This window comes from Ochotona princeps, chromosome 3 (assembly GCF_030435755.1).
Source record: "Ochotona princeps isolate mOchPri1 chromosome 3, mOchPri1.hap1, whole genome shotgun sequence".
In the NCBI taxonomy this organism is placed as follows: domain Eukaryota; kingdom Metazoa; phylum Chordata; class Mammalia; order Lagomorpha; family Ochotonidae; genus Ochotona; species Ochotona princeps.
In genome coordinates this window covers 118,454,200-118,472,203 of record NC_080834.1, presented here as the reverse complement: position 1 = coordinate 118,472,203, position 18,004 = coordinate 118,454,200, and the positions used below count along the sequence as shown (strand labels likewise).

General features: G+C 40.7%; 1 protein-coding gene across 1 annotated transcript in view; it reads left to right on the top strand.

Moving 5' to 3' along the window:
- The window catches only part of LOC131479845 (contactin-associated protein-like 5), a 523,312-nt gene that overhangs the window by 409,328 nt on the left and 95,980 nt on the right, over positions 1-18,004 (top strand). The window contains exon 14 of the mRNA XM_058661312.1: positions 14,934-15,090. Within this exon, the coding sequence (XP_058517295.1) occupies positions 14,934-15,090 (157 nt within the window). The remainder of the gene's footprint in view (positions 1-14,933; positions 15,091-18,004) is intronic.

Genomic DNA, 18,004 nt, shown 5'->3' with positions numbered 1-18,004 from the left:
CTCTGTCCTCTGTTGTGGTACCAGGTGTCCTCTGCAGCCTCTGATGGACTGCCATGTTCTCCATGTGCACCTGGATTTGCTTTCCACTGCTCCATCTGAGCCACTGAGGAGGTTCAGCTTTGGACATGCACTTCCTGGTCAGACTGTGGAACCTGCGATTCTCTTCTTGTTTGGGGTTCTGAGTCGAGCAGTTCAGTTGGGGGACATCCTCAAAGAAACTGTGTTTGAGGTGATCCCACACCTGATTCTTGTGTGCTTTCCTGTACAGGGTCTGGAACAGTACATTGCCCTAACCAGCTTATGCAAATGCTGGTGGTTGCAACTGTGGGGTCATTTCTGTCTCCAGTCCAGTCTTCTATAAGAACCAATGGTGGGCCCGGCAGCGTGGCCTAGTGGCTAAAGTCTTCGCCTTGAAAACCCCGGGATCCCATATGGGCGCCGGTTCTAACCCTGGCAGCTCCACTTCCCATCCAGCTCCCTGCTTGTGGCCTGGGAAAGCAGTTGAGGACGGCCCAATGCATTGGGACACTGCACCCGCATGGGAGACCCGGAAGAGGTTCCAGGTTCCCGGCATCAGATCGGCGCACATCGGCCCGTTGCGGCTCACTTGGGGAGTGAATCATCGGACGGAAGATCTTCCTCTCTGTCTCTCCTCCTCTGTGTATATCTGGCTGTAATAAAAATGGATAAATCTTTAAAAAAAAAAAAAGGAACCAATGGTTGTTGCAGTGCAGTCTGATCCTGTCCACCACACATTCACCCTCATGAAAACCAGTAAGAGCTGCAGCCTGGTCAGAGCCACCCAAAATAACTACCACCAGGTTTGTCTCCTGCCTAGGTTCCTGTGCTTGCCATTATGTACAGCAGACTGGTTCAGTCTGTCCCACATCCCATTCAGCTCTCATACATATCAGTTGGCACTGAAGCTTAATTCAACCCAACCAACCCCTCTATCAAGCCCACACACATGCCCATGGGTGCCATTCTGTCTAGCCATGCCTGCCCCAATCCTGGTCCACATGCTAGTGGGAGTGGTAACTTGACAGAATTAACCCCCAGTGCCAGCATTTGCCACCTGATGTTGCGGCAATGCCCAATCAACCCACACCCATTCTGACTTAGGCTTGCACCGGTAGGAACAGTCAACCCAGCCAGGCTTTTCCGTGATCCAGCTTACATGATGCCGAGAGGTGTTATAGCCCTGACCAGCCTGGTCTGCCCCCATTCCAACTCACGCCCTCAAGTGGGAGTGGTTATTCAGCAGGGGAATCCCATGCAGCCCCTCTACCAGCTTTGCCTCCCCACTCCCTGATTCTTATATGTATTGTTTGGGTGCTGCAGCCTAGTCTAGAATGGGCCTTGGCATTTCCGAATGAGTGCTGTAGCGTGCCCTTCCAGCCCACCCCCAATTCCAGCTCAAGCTGGTGGGGGCTACAGCCTAGCCTAGCTCAGCTGGCACCCAGCCCCAGCCTAATGTGTACTGGTAAGTGTTGCGACTGAACCAGGCCCGATCCACACTCTATTCTGGTGCTCAGATTAGCTAGTGGGTGATGTGAACTGGCCCACCTGGGTCTTCCCCTGAACTGCACTGAATGTGTGCCTGTGGGTAGTGTTTCCTGGCCTGGTTTAGGCTGTCCCTATTGTTGTTCTTGCACTCACCTCTAGAGACTCTTTCCTGACAGAGAAGTTTCCCAAGCTCCTCCAACAGAACCTCTCCCAATGCCAGATCTCGCGTACTCCAGTGGATCCATGGACCAACCCTACTTAGTCCATCTCCTGTTCTAGCAGGAGCAGTGGCCTTTCCTGACTGGCCTTTAACCCATTATGATTCTTACTGTTGGATGTTTCAGCCCAGTCAAGCCTGGTCCACACCCAGACATAGCTCACACATGGCTCGGTAGGGTCAGAGACCTAGCCTAGCCTGTCCTACACCAACTTTGGTCCTCACAATCACCAGTTGTTGCTGGAGTCTAGCCCAGTCCGGTGCACCTGGCCCCAGCCTACCTTTGTGCAGAGGGATAATGCAACTATGTCCAGACCAGAACGCAGCTGCCACTCTAGCACCCACTCTCACCAGTGGTAACCATTACCCAGCCAGTGTATCCCCTTAGCTCCCCAGTCAGGCCCGTTCCTAGCCATAGATCCTGCATGTGCCAGTGGTTGCTCTGACCCAGCATGGCCTAGCCCGTCTCCTGTTTTGGTCTTTGCCTTAGATGCTGTAGCCTGACCTGACCTGGCCTAACCCCAGTCAGGAAGCTGGCCCTGCTCAATTTGCTCCTATCCCTGGCTCATGCAAACCAATAAGTGTAACAGCCTATCCAGCATGACCTGGGATCTGCCTGGTTCCTGCTGTTGCTGGTGAGCTAAGGTTTGCTTGTACCTTATATTTGTAGCCTGAAAATAATTTCATGAAATATTTTTTATCATTTTGCACATGAAACATCATTTCATATAATGAAGTATTCCATTTGTGACACCATGGTGGTATTCAAAAATTGTTTACTCTGAAGAATGTTGAGTTTTAGATTTTCAGGTGAAGATACCTGTGGCATACACTATTTTCTATCAGCATGAGTAAAACTCTTCCATACTCTGTGAGGCATTTTTCTGTTTCTGTATCTGCCTTTTCTCAATGCCAGCACACTTCCTGCTGGGAGGAAATGGCTAATGTTATTAAAAAGAGGAAGAGAGTGTATCCTCACAGTCACCGCCGCCCTCAGCCACCTCCCTGTCCATGCCGGACTGGGATTTTATGGCACTCAGAACTGTCACACACATCTCTGCTTTGCTAATCCTTAATAAAGGACTGCGAGGCATTGGCAGCAGACCGGCCAGACAAAAAACAAGCAAACTGAAAACATCTAAGTGAGAAGCTTTTGAAAAGAAGCAGGCAAACTAAAATTGCATCACTGTGTTTTCACAGTGAGTATTATGCCTCTTCATATTTAAGGGAAGTTAGAGCTCTCCTTCAATGTCCTGGACATCTTAAAATGGAAAATTCTGAAAATGCAACATGAACGTTTATGTTGCTGCTTTGTTTTACTAGAGCTGCCATGGCAGGGTGACCAGGTGACTGAAATGCATTTCCCGACAGTTTTTGAGGATAGAAGTCCATGGACAACATTCCGGCAGGTTTCTGTTCCTTCTGTCAGCTCTCCTCTTTGGCAGTCCATGAGTACCCTAGTGTCTCTTCTAAAATATTAGCTGTATAAACACACCTGTCAAACTGCATCAGGACCTCACAAGAATTGCCTTTCTTAGCTCAGCTTTTATTTTTTTAATCCCTTATCTCCAAATATAAATATTCCTTTGCTTACAATATGTTGACATTACAGTAGCACGAAAGAAACACATTCAGGATAAGCCGTGCTTTGAATTTTGATCTTTTGCTGTGCTAGCCAGATGCTGTGAGGTTCATCCTTGCAGTCCTGGGCAGTTCTGGATCACAGACATTGACGATCCAAGCTATGATGGATTTTCATGTTGAGCTGTGGTATTTTAGAGGTTTTGATATATTTAGTGTATTTTTGTTTATTATGAAAGTCAACCATGATGAATCAATTGGGATGTGTGTAACTCCCATGCAAATTGAATAGTATCTTACAGCGATGTTATGTGTCTGCTTTTATGTTAGCATACACTACTTTGATTACATTAGCTTTATTCTTCTAAACAAGAATGGTGGGGGCTTGGTATGATAACTCAGTGGCTAAAGTCCTCATTTTGCTTGTGTCAGGATCCCTGTGTAATGATTTGTGTCCTAGCTGCTCCACTTCCCATTCAGCTGCTACTTATGGCCTGGGAAAGTAGTAGAGGATAATCCAAAGCCTGGTGACCCTACACCCATGTGGAAGACCCAGAAAAATTTCCTGGCTCCTGGCTCCTGATTTCAGATCGACTCAGCTCTGGCCGTTGTGGCCACTTGGAGAGTAAATCAGCAGACGGAAGATTTTTTTTCTCCATCTTTCATTTGCTCTAATTGTAAATCAGAGTTTCCAATAAAGAGAAATAAATCTTTTAAAAAACAGAAATGTGGTAAATCTAACATTGCTCCTCTGACTGAAGATTGATTTGGCAATTTGGGATCATTTATGATCCTGTAGGATTACTTTTACTGTTTCTGTAAAATTCCAGGATGTTTTGATAGTAAATTCATTGGATCTGCAACCAACTTTGCAGAGTTTAGACAGTTCAACAATATAAATTCATTCATGCCATAAACACAGATCTTTCTATTTATGTTTGTCATTTAAAATGCCTGTCATTGATGCTTGGCAGTGTTCACTGCAGAATCATTTCACGTCCTTGATTACATTCATCCCTAAGCATTTTTTTCTTCCGGTGCACTTGAAACAGGATTATTTCCCTTATGTCTGTTTTCAGACAGATATTGTTATCATATACACTTATTACTACTTTCTGCTTGTTGATTTAGTATCCTGCAACTTAATTGAATTCATTCGAATTCTGAGAGCATTTTTTGGTGGAGACTTTAGAATTTTCTCTATGTAAAATAATTTCATGTGTCAATCCAATATTAGTTCACTTCTTTTGTTCTGGATGCTTTCCTCTGTAGGAAAATGTGTTTAATCAGTCTCCTTACTCATTAGTTGTGTGTTCAGATTTGCTGATCATACTCTCATTGAAAATCATAATAAATCAAGTAGATGAGTAGATACATGTAATATTATTCCTTCTTAAAAGGAATATATCTCTAAATACCTATTTGTATTACATACATAATCTATTTTGGTATTGAAGTTCCAAACAAGTTATAGCTGAATATAAGATGATCAAAGGAATATTTATTACAGAGGCAACATTGAGAATTTAAGTGTTAACATGCTGGATTAAAGACCCTAAGATGCTTTGAAGTCCTTTCATCTTTTTTTGAAGGATCACATTGTGAATTCACAAATCAGGAAAGGAAACCTCAATGAATTTTCATGATCCAAACTGAGGTTCAATGAAAATTATACCCTAATATGCAAGTTAGCTGTTTTATATTTTCAAATCCTAAATATTTGTTATGAACCAATCTATGCTTGGTAGGCTCATATGCAAGAAAAAGGCTATTGAAATTCCCAGGATGTGATTAAGGACAACATGAATTCATGATGCATGAGCAATAGAATGTAATCAGGCCTTTCCTGACTCTTCTGGAGAAGCCACACCATTCCATTTTCCTCCTATCAGTTCCAGCATCATTAGCCCATCAGGATTGTCACACTTTGAAGAGTGTCAGATTATTTCAGAGCCCTTAAAAATTACCTCACTGAATATGTATCTCGTTTGAGAGCTCGATCTAGTTTTCAAATTGTTTTATAAAATATTTTCATGAATGCCAGCTCAAAGCAAATAGTGATTTAGTTCAAACAAGAAAATAACAGGATTCTATTTACTGGAGCTGGATCAGAAGTAGAATGGCCAGGACATACACCAGCACCGTTATAGGATTTGGAAATTGTGGATTGTATCTTAACATATTAAGCTACACGCTACCTCCAGCATCATCCATGATTTTTATTATGTGAAACAAATAATGAACAAATATTAGATCATTTCCTGACTTGATTTTTTAAATGGGCATCCATGACATGTAAAGTGAATATGGAGCATTTTAAGCTATAAATCAGTATGTAAATATAGTTGAAATCCAATTCATTTTGCATTTTTAAATATCTCCAAAATTGCAATGAATATTCCAGTCAATAATATATATGTATATATATGTATGTGTGTGTGTGTATATATATAGATATGTATCTATGTATCTATATATATATATATATATGGCTAGTCACAGTTATGAAATAATTACAGGACTTGCTAAAATGTCAGCTGTTTTATTGTATTTGTGAAGATATTTTACATAGAGCTAGAAATGGATCATGTTACTGAATCACTAGAAACCTGTGAAAACTCAGAGCTGAGGGTTTTTTTTTTTTTTCACTGTTGTTTCTGTTGTGTAATTTGCTCACCTCTCCAACTGGATTCAAGACTCTGAGAGCATCCCACAGTGCATTAGCTGTCTAAGAAGGTTGGAGGGCTTGTTCCTATTGACTGAGGTGGTAGACAGCAACCCTGGTTAATGACTTGTCTTCATAGGAGACAAGAAATAGGTTGATTAGCCTTGGAATTGAGTGCTAATGCAGTATATCATGTTATATTCAACTACTTAGCTTTTTCCTCATGATTTGCAAAAAAGTGACATCTTGAAGAACGGAGGTCTGCACAGTGTTCTCTGATGAGCTACAGAGCTGCACACCCGGTTATGAGAACATATATGTTACATACATGCATTTGGTGGAGGGAGATTGATCGTTAGTGAAAGTGTTCATCTTTCGTGAAATTGAGCTTCTTTGTATCACTGCAGAATTCAAAGAGCATACTGTTATTTCATTGTGTAGTAGGCAGATGTGCATGTACACAAACACACATGTAATACATACATGTGTATTAAATAATTCAATTAATCACTGGGATTTTAACAATTGATTCATGTATACTGTTTGATAGTCATCTTTGTCTTTTTTTTTTAAGGATTTACTTTATTTTTATTGGAAAGGCAGATATAAAGAGAGGAGGAGAGCCAGAGAGGAGGATTTTCCATTTGTTGAATCAGTACCCAAGCAGCAGCCAGGAGCTTCTCTAAGTCTCCCACATGTGCAGAATCCCAAGGCTTTGGGCCAACTTCTACTGTTTTCCCAGGCCACAAACAGGGAGCTGGATGGAAAGCAGGGTGGCAGGGAAAACTGGCACCCATACAGGATCCCGGTACCTTCAAGGCGAGGACCTTAGCTACTATGCTACCTTGCCAGGCCCAATCATATTTGTGTTTAAGTAAATTACTGTCAAAATCTCATTTGATTGCTCTTTGAACATTCAACTATAAGTTTTAACACTTAAACTATCCTTTTAAATGAACTTTTTTTTTTCAAAATACCAAGATGACTATTTTCAACTATTTACAATTGTGTATCTTTCAGAGTAATTAAATGGACTTTGTGGATAATAGAAGAACAGAAAATCCTGAAGGCAGGAAATCTACCCCCATTTTATTTTCTCCTAATCCTGAAAATAAACATAAGCAGAAGGATGGTTAATAAATATTATTCAGATTTGGGAATGTAAGATAGGAAATGCAACACACAATTCTATTGTATTGCGATATTATTAGGCTGATGATCCTCTAGCCACTTCTCTCTGGTCCGGGTAATTGCAAATTTCCTCATATTGTATTCATTAGAAAAGCTGTCCTCACCCATTCGTCTTTCAGGCCTGCTGTGTTCTGCTGCCAGCCTTCACTAATGTGTGTAGTCTGTGAGCTCCATCAGCTTACTGTCTGGTCCTTGTTCTGTCCATTCCTCTAATGAGGAGGAATGCTTCAGTGAGGAGTTATGCTTCAAAACAGAAATAAACGAAGAGCATTTTGTCTATTAGCAATGGGAAAGCCAAACTCAATTTCCTTCATTATTTCATTGATGTGGCTAATTGGAAGGGAATCTTGATTCTTGTAGATATTTGTAGAATGGGTTCTTGCTGACTTCTTGTTTATTCCTTTTTCCTCTTTTTGTTCTCTGACTATTTCTTCTTGTTAAGATTTATTTATTTTCACTGGAAAGGTAGATTTACAGACATAATGAGAGAAAAAGTCTTTGCTGGTTAACTCCTCAAGTGGCCCCAGTGACCACAGTTGGGCTGATCCAAAGCCAGAAGCCAGGAGTTTCCTCCAGGTTTTACATGCAGTTTTGGCTCTGGGGCATCCTCCATTGTCTTCCAAGGTGACAAGCATGGAGCTGCAAGGGAAGTGGAGCAGCAGGACAGGAACCAGCTCCCATAGGCTATTCCAGCACATGCAAGGCTACAATCTAGACACTCGTCTATCCTGCCTATCTCGCTTTTTCCTTTCTTTTTTTTTTTAAGATTTATTTTATTTTTATTACAAAGTCAGATATACTGAGAGGAGGAGAGAGAGAGAGGAAGTGGAGCTGCCGGGATTAGAACCAGCGGCCATATGGGATCAAGGAGAGGACCTTAGCCACTAGGCCACACTGCCGAGCCCACTTTCTTTCTTTCTTTCTTTCTTTCTTTCTTTCTTTCTTTCTTTCTTTCTTTCTTTCTTTCTTTCTTTCTTTCTTTCTTTCTTTCTTTCTTTCTTTCTTTCTTTCTTCTCTCCCTATCTCTCTCTCTCTCTCTCCCTCTCCATCTCCCTTTCTTCTTTCTTTCACCATAACTGCATAATGCTTATTAGTAATCCACAACAGAGTACTGTGTGTAGACATGTGAGTTGTCTTTCGTCTGTGATTGTGTATACATATTTACAGAAAAGATTAAGCGTTGCTAGAGGAGAATTGGAAAAGAAATGTAAATGCAGTTAGGGGGAACAGAGAGGAGAACAGAAGAAAGGAGAAGAAAGAATTGTAGAACGGTTGATACAAAAGAAAAAAATAAAAAGGTGTAAGAATCTGGTGTAAAATCGCAGAAGAGTGACCCAGAAAAGAATTTAAAAGAGAAAAGGTGGGGCAAGTGCTATGGCACAGTGAATGAAGTCATCTTAGGATAGCCACACATCCAGTTTCTGAGAGAGCCTGTTTTGCTTCCCACCATCTCTGACTTGGATTCAGTTTTTTAGTAATGCATCTGGAAAACAAAATATGATGGAGCCATGTTCTCGTAACTGTGCCCCATGTAGGGGACCAGGATGAAGTTCCAGCACTATAGGTTTAGCTTGTCTCACACCTGGCTGTAGTGGCCATTTAGAGAAGGAGCATGTGGGTAAAAGATCTCTCTCCCTGTGTGTGTGTGTGTGTGTGTGTGTGTGTGTGTGTGTGTGTGTGTGAGAGAGAGAGAGAGAGAGAGAGAGAGAGAGAGAGACTGCCATTCTCCATTTCAAGTAGAGGAAAATAGATAAATAAATAAAAGGAATACATCATGGAATAAAGTCAGGCAAAACAACATACATGTGTGGGTGTGTGTGTTATATCAGTATGTGTTGAGGATAAAGCAATCTTTGACTATGGAAAATAAACAAAGTAAATAATTCAGAATGTATATACAAATGCACCCTCCACAAACAAGCACACCTTCTCTCTGGATGAAAATGTATCCTTCCATTCTGAGCTAGATTTACACCTCAGTGTCCTCTTCTTAAAACAAAGAAAGAATTAAAAGAACATTATAATGAAAACAACAGTCTTTTTTTTTAACAACAATTTTTTTTTTTAATAATCAGTTAGCTTTAGGTTAGATTTTGGTAAAAATTGGCGAAACTTAAAGGAATGCTAAGTAGTTACATCTCAGTTGTTCAACTTCTTTTACTCAATTCAGCATTTTTTCAAAATTTTCTTAGAGAATCTGAGTAGGTTAATAATGTTTTATCCTTTTGCTATGGAATTTGCATATTTTTGTCCCCATGAGTCTCACACAGTGGAATCTAGTGACAGAGGAAATGGCATTAGCAGGCTGACCTGGGAAGGTGTGTGTGTGTGTGATTGCATCATGAGGTGGTACCTTTTTGAATGGGACCCATGCAGTTATAAAGGATACCCCGATTTGCTTTTTGCCTCTGAGAGATATTCCCAAACAATTCAAGGAGGAATGCCAGCAAGAAGAATCCAGAAATTACTCCTCTCATGAACAGCAGAATTTGCCATGGTGATTTGATTCTGTAGACTCCAGAAGTGTAAAAGTAAAGTCTACTTTATAAGCCGCCACACTTGGACATGTTATTCTAGTGACACAGATACACTACATGTGCATGGAAGTTGTGCTTTCAGAATAGTGTACCTAAATCAGTGCTTTCAATGAAACAGCATTTCTTTTAAGGTTTGCACAATACATTGTATCTTATAAATTAATTCATCAAACTATAAGAAATATCGATGTATTACAAAAGAATTATTTGTCACTTTTTTTAAAAAAAAATTGTGTTTCTTTTCTTGAAAGGCAGTGAGATACACAGCAAGTGATCTCCCATTTGCTGGTTCACTATCCAAATTCCTACAACAGCTAAGTCTAGGCCAGGTCATAGCCAGGAACTCAGAACTCAACCCATAATAGCAAGCTTTACTAGGCAGCAGAACAGAAACTAGAATCCGGGCACACTCAGATGCAGTGGTCCCTGGTGGTGATATAAATACTGAGTTACGACATCTAGCCCTCTCTCTTACATATGTTCAGTGCGCCACTAACATGAAAACTTTATAATCTGGATGAAACATTCATGAACTAAACCATATTGGATTATTAATTCTGATTTTCTATATGGTAGTGGTATCTTGGAAGTGAGTCCATTGGCATGAATGATAACGGAGACATTCTAATTTGTAATGCAACATTAATAACTCAGCTTAGTTTGCATGGTGGTCAAGGAGCTGTGTTTGTTGTACATGAAGCCGTGTTTCTCAGCCTAGAAGCTTGGAAAAGAAGGAAGATATGAGAGACACACAGCAGGGTAGGGGGAGCGAAGATGGCATGCATCACACTGCTTTTGGTGCAAGTGGAAGAGTAGGACTGAGAGATATTCGCTAAACAGTTCAAAGAGAAATGCCAGGGTATGTGATAATTTGACTAAATGCCTGTTAACTGTTTCTTTAAAGCAGCCTACCTCAGGACTGATGTTATAGCGATGAGACTAGATAACTAAACCCATCAATGGTGTCTGTGGAGAAGACCAAAGCATCTTCAGGGACACATTCACTGAAGGATTGTGGTGCAAGATAAAGCCTAAATTACCTGAGTCAGATTCTCGCTGCCTTTCCTGGCACACTAGCAGGAAACTGGGTGGAAAGCAGCACAGCCGAGACTCAGATTGTTACTGCACTCTGAGACGTTGTCATTCCAGCTTAATCCCCTGCACTGCAAAGACAGTTCATCGTGGACAATTTACTCAGTTGCAACTAAAACTTTGTTTTCATTCTGTACTCTGTCTACCCTTGTCATAAGTTTTCTCAACTGTATATAACATGTTACACACGTTTAGATAACAGAATTTAGCCTAAAACTAGTTTGTTACCTCTTATGAGCATCTAGTTAAAACTATTACACAGCACCAAAAGGCTGGTTTCAGGAATTTCTAGAATCACTCAATTTCGATTACTCTTGACGTGCAGCAGCACCATTTAGGAAACGAGGTGTTCATTGCAGAGTGCAGAGCAAGGATCTGTGTATCTACCACTTCATTCATGGATTCCTAGAAGTGCAAACATTCTGATAGACTGAACTTAGGCTGACAGGCATGTATTCATTTGATCCAAGTTTCTGCTTGGTCTGCGGAACATATGGTCTCCCATATCATGCTCCTAGGGAATTTTGATGATCACACAGTGGGTTCCTCTCAGTCTGGCTACATGCTAATTATAGCTAGTTATTTATCAAGGCTTTGATTCTTGGAAGAGGAATGTCTCAAGATAAGAGCTAACGACAAGAATTAGTGAAGAGGAAATTATGACCTAATGAACCCTGTGAATAGGAACCTTGCAGGGCCACCTGTTCCACTGCCTTAACTCAGTAAGCTAGTTGTAATAGGACATTAATTTGGGATCATAAAAGTAGGACAAGGAAATCTTAAGTTAAAAGAAGAAAGCTGGAAGATTATGAGAAACTAGGAACTGAACTTTTCTGGCAGCTGTGTCAAAGGGGTTTAGTTTCAAAGCCACGTAAGTAGTGTTTGCAAATATTTGGGTGCAAAAGTTATAATAACTTTTTGTCACATGGTGACTATCCTAGAAATGGAAGATTTTGAGTCTGACTACCTAAATGCCTGATAAGTTTCCATCAATCTGTGTTCTTGTGAGAAAGATAGCTCATTCTACCTCAACTGAGCACAAGGTGCAATCTGCAAAATGTTGATCTCAGATTTCTACAGAGAAATTTCAACTGGGTCCTAGCAACCTAATAGGCCTGTCCCTGTCCCATGTAGCTGTGCAGCAACACTGTATGATTTCAGACAAATGCAACTTTGTAGAAGAAATGATACATTATTTGGAATGTTTGATTCTCCAGGTGTTTTTGTTTCTTTTTATTCAAATTAAAAGACAAGCTAATTGGAAGGACAATGTAGTTTGGAATATCCTCCAGCATAGTGAGAATGCATTCTCAGTGGAGATGGCACAGTCTATCAATGTAATGGCTGGTTATTAAATAACTTTGCAATCTTGACCCAAGAACTGAGGATCAGAACTGTAAAGTCAAACTCATGTCTCCCTTTGTGTGTGGGGGTATTCCCAGGGATTTATTAACCCTAGTGTTAGCTGCTATTTCTTTATCTGTGAAATGAGTATGAATACTTTCAAAGTTGTTAGGAAGGTTAAGAGATATGCTTTGTGGACCTTGTTTTTCATGCTGTTTGCATAGAAATCTTTCTTTGCATAGATGTGGCAGTTGTATTCACAATAGGAATGGGTTAAAATCTTTCTCCACTGTTAGGTTAAGAGGTGATTGAGGGAAAGAAAATTTTACTTTTTTTAGCTTCAGCAGGAAAGAAATGTTTTAAGGGGAGTGTGCTGACGGTTCCCTGTGAGAGATGGCCCAGAACCCCTTACTGCTTGAGGCAAAAGGCTTCCCAATGTATACAGCACTTATTCCTACAGGAGAGGAGAAGGCAGTGGTTGCTTGGTTTGCATATGCTTGTGAGATGTAACAAGTGATGTTTAGTGCATGGTACTCACCTTGATGAGTTGAATGATTCCTGTGGGGCAATCCAGACATTCCCGAGGAGTTAAAGCCAGTATGATTCATTGTGGACTATCACTTTGTGCCCACATATTATAACTAATTGCACATCTGACTGGCGTGTGAACTTGAAATTCCAGTACATACAAGCATGCTCTAACTGCCCATAGGGATGTTTGTGCTAATGGTGGGTTTTTGAGCCATGGCCAGTCACTGAGGACACTGTAGATAACTCCTCAAGAATCTCTCAGATCAGCTAACCAGAGCATGCCTGTTCTCTTTTTGCTAAAGTGAAGGTTCCCCTCCCTCCCATTCTCCAGCAGCTCCCAATCTCTAGAACTTTCCAGGGTTCTGCTTATTGAAGGAATTGAATCCAAAATGCCAGGGGTCATATATTAAATAAAAAATAAAAATAATCATGGAAAATAAACATATAGTATGAAAAAGTGTTCATGGATTTAAAATGTTTTGCATCAGTCAACTCTCAATACTATTTTCCTATAAATTTTTAAGTGTCCCATATGTGAATAAAGAAAAATCACATATTTATTTTATAAAATATATATATATTTTTTTCATTCATTGTAGTCTGTGTAAAGATCACATTTTTTTTTTTAAGATTTTATTGTTATTGGAAAGCCGGATATACAGAGAGGAGGAGAGACAGAGAGGAAGATCTTCCATCCGATGTTTCACTCCCCAAGTGAGCCGCAACAGGCCGGTGCGCGCCGATCCGATGCCAGGAACCAGGAACCTCTTCCAGGACTCCCATGCGGGTGCAGGGTCCCAAAGCCTTGGGCCGTGCGGGTGCTGGGTCCCAAACCCTTGGGCCGTCCTCGACTGCTTTCCCAGGCCACAGGCAGGGAGCTGGATGGAAAGTGGAGCTAGCGGGATAAGAACCGGCGCCCATATGGGATCCCGGGGCTTTCAAGCAGAGGACTTTAGCAGCTAGGCCACTCCGCCGGGCCCAAAGATCACATTTTTAACAAACATTTGATGACCTACAGAGAGAATAACATTACAGGAAGGAGGCCTTATGCACTGCTGTGCAAATCAGTGAGACAGAAGAGTTGAAACAGAACAATTCACAAAGTATTTCAGAAGCCCTGGGTAAGAACAGGTTTTTATTCATGGCTCCTAAGAAAGGTTCCAGGGAAGTGGTGTGTTTGACCAAGGAGTGGGCAGTGAGAACTCACCAGGCTGAGTTAGTGCATTGCAGAGGGGAGGGTTTCTCTACTCAGGGAAGAAACAGTTATGCAAAAGAGGCATCAGCACAGGGGAGCCACCTTTGCTTCCTTAATTGTAGGGAATCCTTTCTGTGCTGTTTGCATTGTTTCTCCCCTTACCTTTCCTTCCTCCCTCCCTCCTTCCTTCATTTCATTTCTTTCTTTCTTTCTTTCTTTCTTTCTTTCTTTCTTTCTTTCTTTCTTTCTTTCTTTCTTTCTTCTTTCTTCTTTCTTTCTTTTCTTCCTTCCTTCCTTCCTTCCTTCCTTCCTCCCTCCCTCCCTCCCTCCCTCCCTTCTTTCTTTCTTTCTCTCTTTCTTTCTTTCTTTCTTTCTTTCTTTCTTTCTTTCTTTCTTTCTTTCTTTCTTTCTTTCTTTCTTCTTTCTTTCTTTCCTTCCTTCCCTCCCTCCTTCCTTCTCTTCTCTTCTCTTCTCTTCTCTTCTCTTCTCTTCTCTTCTCTTCTCTCCTCGTTTCTTCTCTTTCTTTTCTTTCTTTTTCTTCTTTGGTGCAAACTGACTACTTATCAGGTGTCGGTCACATCTGAGTGCCTGGCTTCAAGATCCCGCTCTGCTCCTGATGCCAGCTTCCTGGATGTATTAGAAACTGGATTCACTGCTAGGTCCTCCCTTCAGCCTGGCCAGCCCCAGTTGCTGCGGAAAGTCGAAACGTGAAGCAGTGCATAGGAACTGTGTCTGTGATCGCTTCTTCTTCTCTTTGAGTTTCAAACAATAAACAAATAAAACTTAAAACAAGAAGTTTGTGGGAAATTAAGCCAGAATATAGGTTTATTCTGGTGCAAAACAGTTTTTAAATCCTCCTACAGGAGACTTCAAAAAATCACTAAAATATGTGTGAAATTAAAAATGTTTTTGTATTTAAATGATTGTATCTTTAGGTTCCATTATTAATAACTTTTTGAAGAATCTCTATTGAAAATAGCTCTGATGAAAACACTGCTTATATGCACTAGCATGTATTCATAAATGTGTCTTTTTTCAGTTTCCCCTTGACCTGTGAAGTATCTTGTCTTCCAGATGGAGCACCATACATCTGGTGGATTGGGCGGTCCAAGGAGAAGTTTCCATTCTGGGGAGGTTCCCCACCCGCCTCCCAGCAGTGTGAATGTGGCCTGGACAAAGGTTTCCTGGATATTCCACACTTTTGCAACTGTGATGTGCACAAGGATGAATGGTAAGAGGAACTGTGAGTTGTCTTTACTTGTCTTCACAGCACATGCAGTGATCCATAAAACTTCCCCCAAAGAGAGAAAATTGTAGATGAGAAATTCAAATGAGTGAAGGCCCTGTCTTGGTAATGATGACTTTTAGCACTGAAAGTGGTCAATTCTAGTGTTTTATGTGCTGTGATGAAGGATGCAACCAAAGGTATGTGGTCACATCACAATCTCTGTGTTGGCCTAACTCATACTCAAAAGGAATAGAATGGAGCCGTGACCTCTGCAATCCAAAGAGTGTGTCTATCACAGGGAGAACACAGATGTGGAGCAAAGTGGTGGCAGACACAGCCAGGAGTAATTATACAGACATTTCCCCAGCTCTCTCACTGATGTTCTAGTCACCTGCAATTGTTCTCTTCCTTTTAAATTGCATGTATTTAGAAAGTATATATACATTTGAAAAGAGAAGGAGGGAGGATGAAAGGGAGGAAAGGAGGGAAAGAGGCAGGACTGTAGGGAGGAAGAAAAGAGAGGGTGATGTGTCTCCCCCCTTCTTTTTCACCACCCCGCAACACCTGTGACAGTCAGTGTAGGCTATTGTGAAGCCAGAAACGTATAGCTCAATATCAGTCTTCTATGAGGGTGCCAAACATCCAAAAAATTCAGGAAATTTTGACGAACAGGAATCATGGAAGTTTGGCAACTATAAGCTCTGGGAATGGGCCCCTGTGGGGCTGTTAAATGTGTCGACAGGAAAATACCTGCTACCCTCAGCATAGGCTCACTTGTGTCTTCTTTGGTGCTGTCCACTGGTATTTCTATCCTGTGATTCCAGCCTTTTTGTCTTATGAAACTTTCATACATTTGATACTCTCTGAACACACAGCCCTTTAACTTTCTAAAAAGATTTATTTTATTTAGGCTGGGTGAAAGAGCCTATTGGCTAAAGTCATCACCTTGCATGTGCCTGGATCCCATATGGGCACCATTTTTGGTCCCAGCTGCCCCGCTTCCCATTAAGCTTCCTGCTTGTGACCTTGGAAAGCAGTAGAGGTCCCAGGATTTTGATTTTCAAATACATCCTTTATTTCCTTCTTGAGAGACTTTCTGAGATAATGCTTGATACATCCCAGGAGTTTAGAGCTTCTCAGATTTTTCATTCAATCTAATTTTTTGGTGCCTCAGACTGCCTTTGATTTAGACAGAAATCAACCTATGTAACTTGAAGTCTTGTAGGCTGTGCGGATTGATGGTTCCTCACTTTAGTGGCGTCTAAGCTGGGGCTCAAATCCTGAGTCCTAAAGGAAAGGAAAATCACCTTATGGCACACCAAGGCTGGATGCCTTCCAGAAAACTAATGCTGTGTGATCACTAATGGGTGAGTTGTATCTCTTGTGAATCCATTCATGATTTCTTCTATAGCTTATTGAGTTTGGTTATAACTTTAACCTGCACAGAGAGAGATGAAGAATGGTCTGTGTGAGTTTCTGCTCATTCACTGATTTAATAGATAGACTTTGCAATATAACCAGGTTCAAAACCTTGCTACGTAAGAATCTGTGCACTCACTGCTGAATGAATGGACAAATAAATTAATGGACAGATGAATAGATGGTGTGATTTTCTTTTTTCTCATCCTCTCCACTTTGTCAATAACACTTTTTTGTTTTTATTGTATATCGTTTAGCCATTGAATTTCCCTGTATGCTATACATGCTGCAGTAGCTTGATATAGGATTTTCAGGAATTCCACTGCGTTTCCCATGTGGGTCACAGAGACACAATAAGCTGAGTCATCACCTACAGCTTTACAGGATGGCCATTCAAAAGAATCTGGAATCAAAAGTGGAGCCAGAGCTTCACTCTGTCACTCTACTCTGGAATACCAGTGCCCCACACTCTATCTCAGTTATGACACCCAATAGCTACTTCAAGATTTGTAAAGATAGCATGTTTTTCATGTGTTTTAGTAGCATAGAAAGGCATCACACATTAAAAGAGAACATGAATGAAAGAATAGCACACTCACACTTATAAATGCATGTTTAATTTCAAAACCGAAATCATTAATCTGTAGAACTAGATGGAGTTACGGAGTTGGTGTTTTGTATCGGGTAGCAATAAGATTTTTTGCTCATTTTATTTGATGATGCTATCATTTATCATTCATTCAGGAATATTATGATTTTGAATAGTTTTTGATCGATGCATTCTAGAAAGCAAATTATACTTAAGAAATGCTCATTTTATACTTATAAGAAATAGATGTATACTGAAGTTGTAATTAGTTATCTTTCAAGTTCCACAAACAGAGAAATTTTGTGAATTCATTTTTAAGCAATTACAAACATTGTATTGGATATAGAACTTAAAGTCAGTACCAAGGTTAATATTTTGCATTTGTGTGTTTTATGCAACATTTGACTTGAACTATTGGCATACACAAATACAACTTCACTTAAAAAGGTCATGCAATTTTGATCCCTACTTCTTTGGATTGTTCAAAAGGCAGAGATGCAGAGAGAAAAACACAGACCAATGGACACCTCACCTCTGCTAGTTCACTCCCCATAATGCTAACAAAAGCAATGACTGAGCTGGGATAAAGTCAGGTGTCAAGAGCTGTATCCAGGTCATCACATCGATGGTGTGAGACCAACTGCTTAAGCCAACACTCACAGCCTTTTCTCTAGCTGGAGCTGAGAGTGTAACCAGGGCTAGAATTCATGTGCTTCAATACATAGCATTCCAAGTGGTGCCTAATTCACTACAAAAAACATCCAGTCATGGGAATCTGTTTTAATATATTGCCTGCCAGGAAGTTCATGGATCACACAGGCAAGATTAGCTTTCACTTAGATCCAAATAAGTAGGATGAAATTATTGCCGTTTTAGTTTTTTTCGTAGTTTCATTAGTGTTGTCAGGTT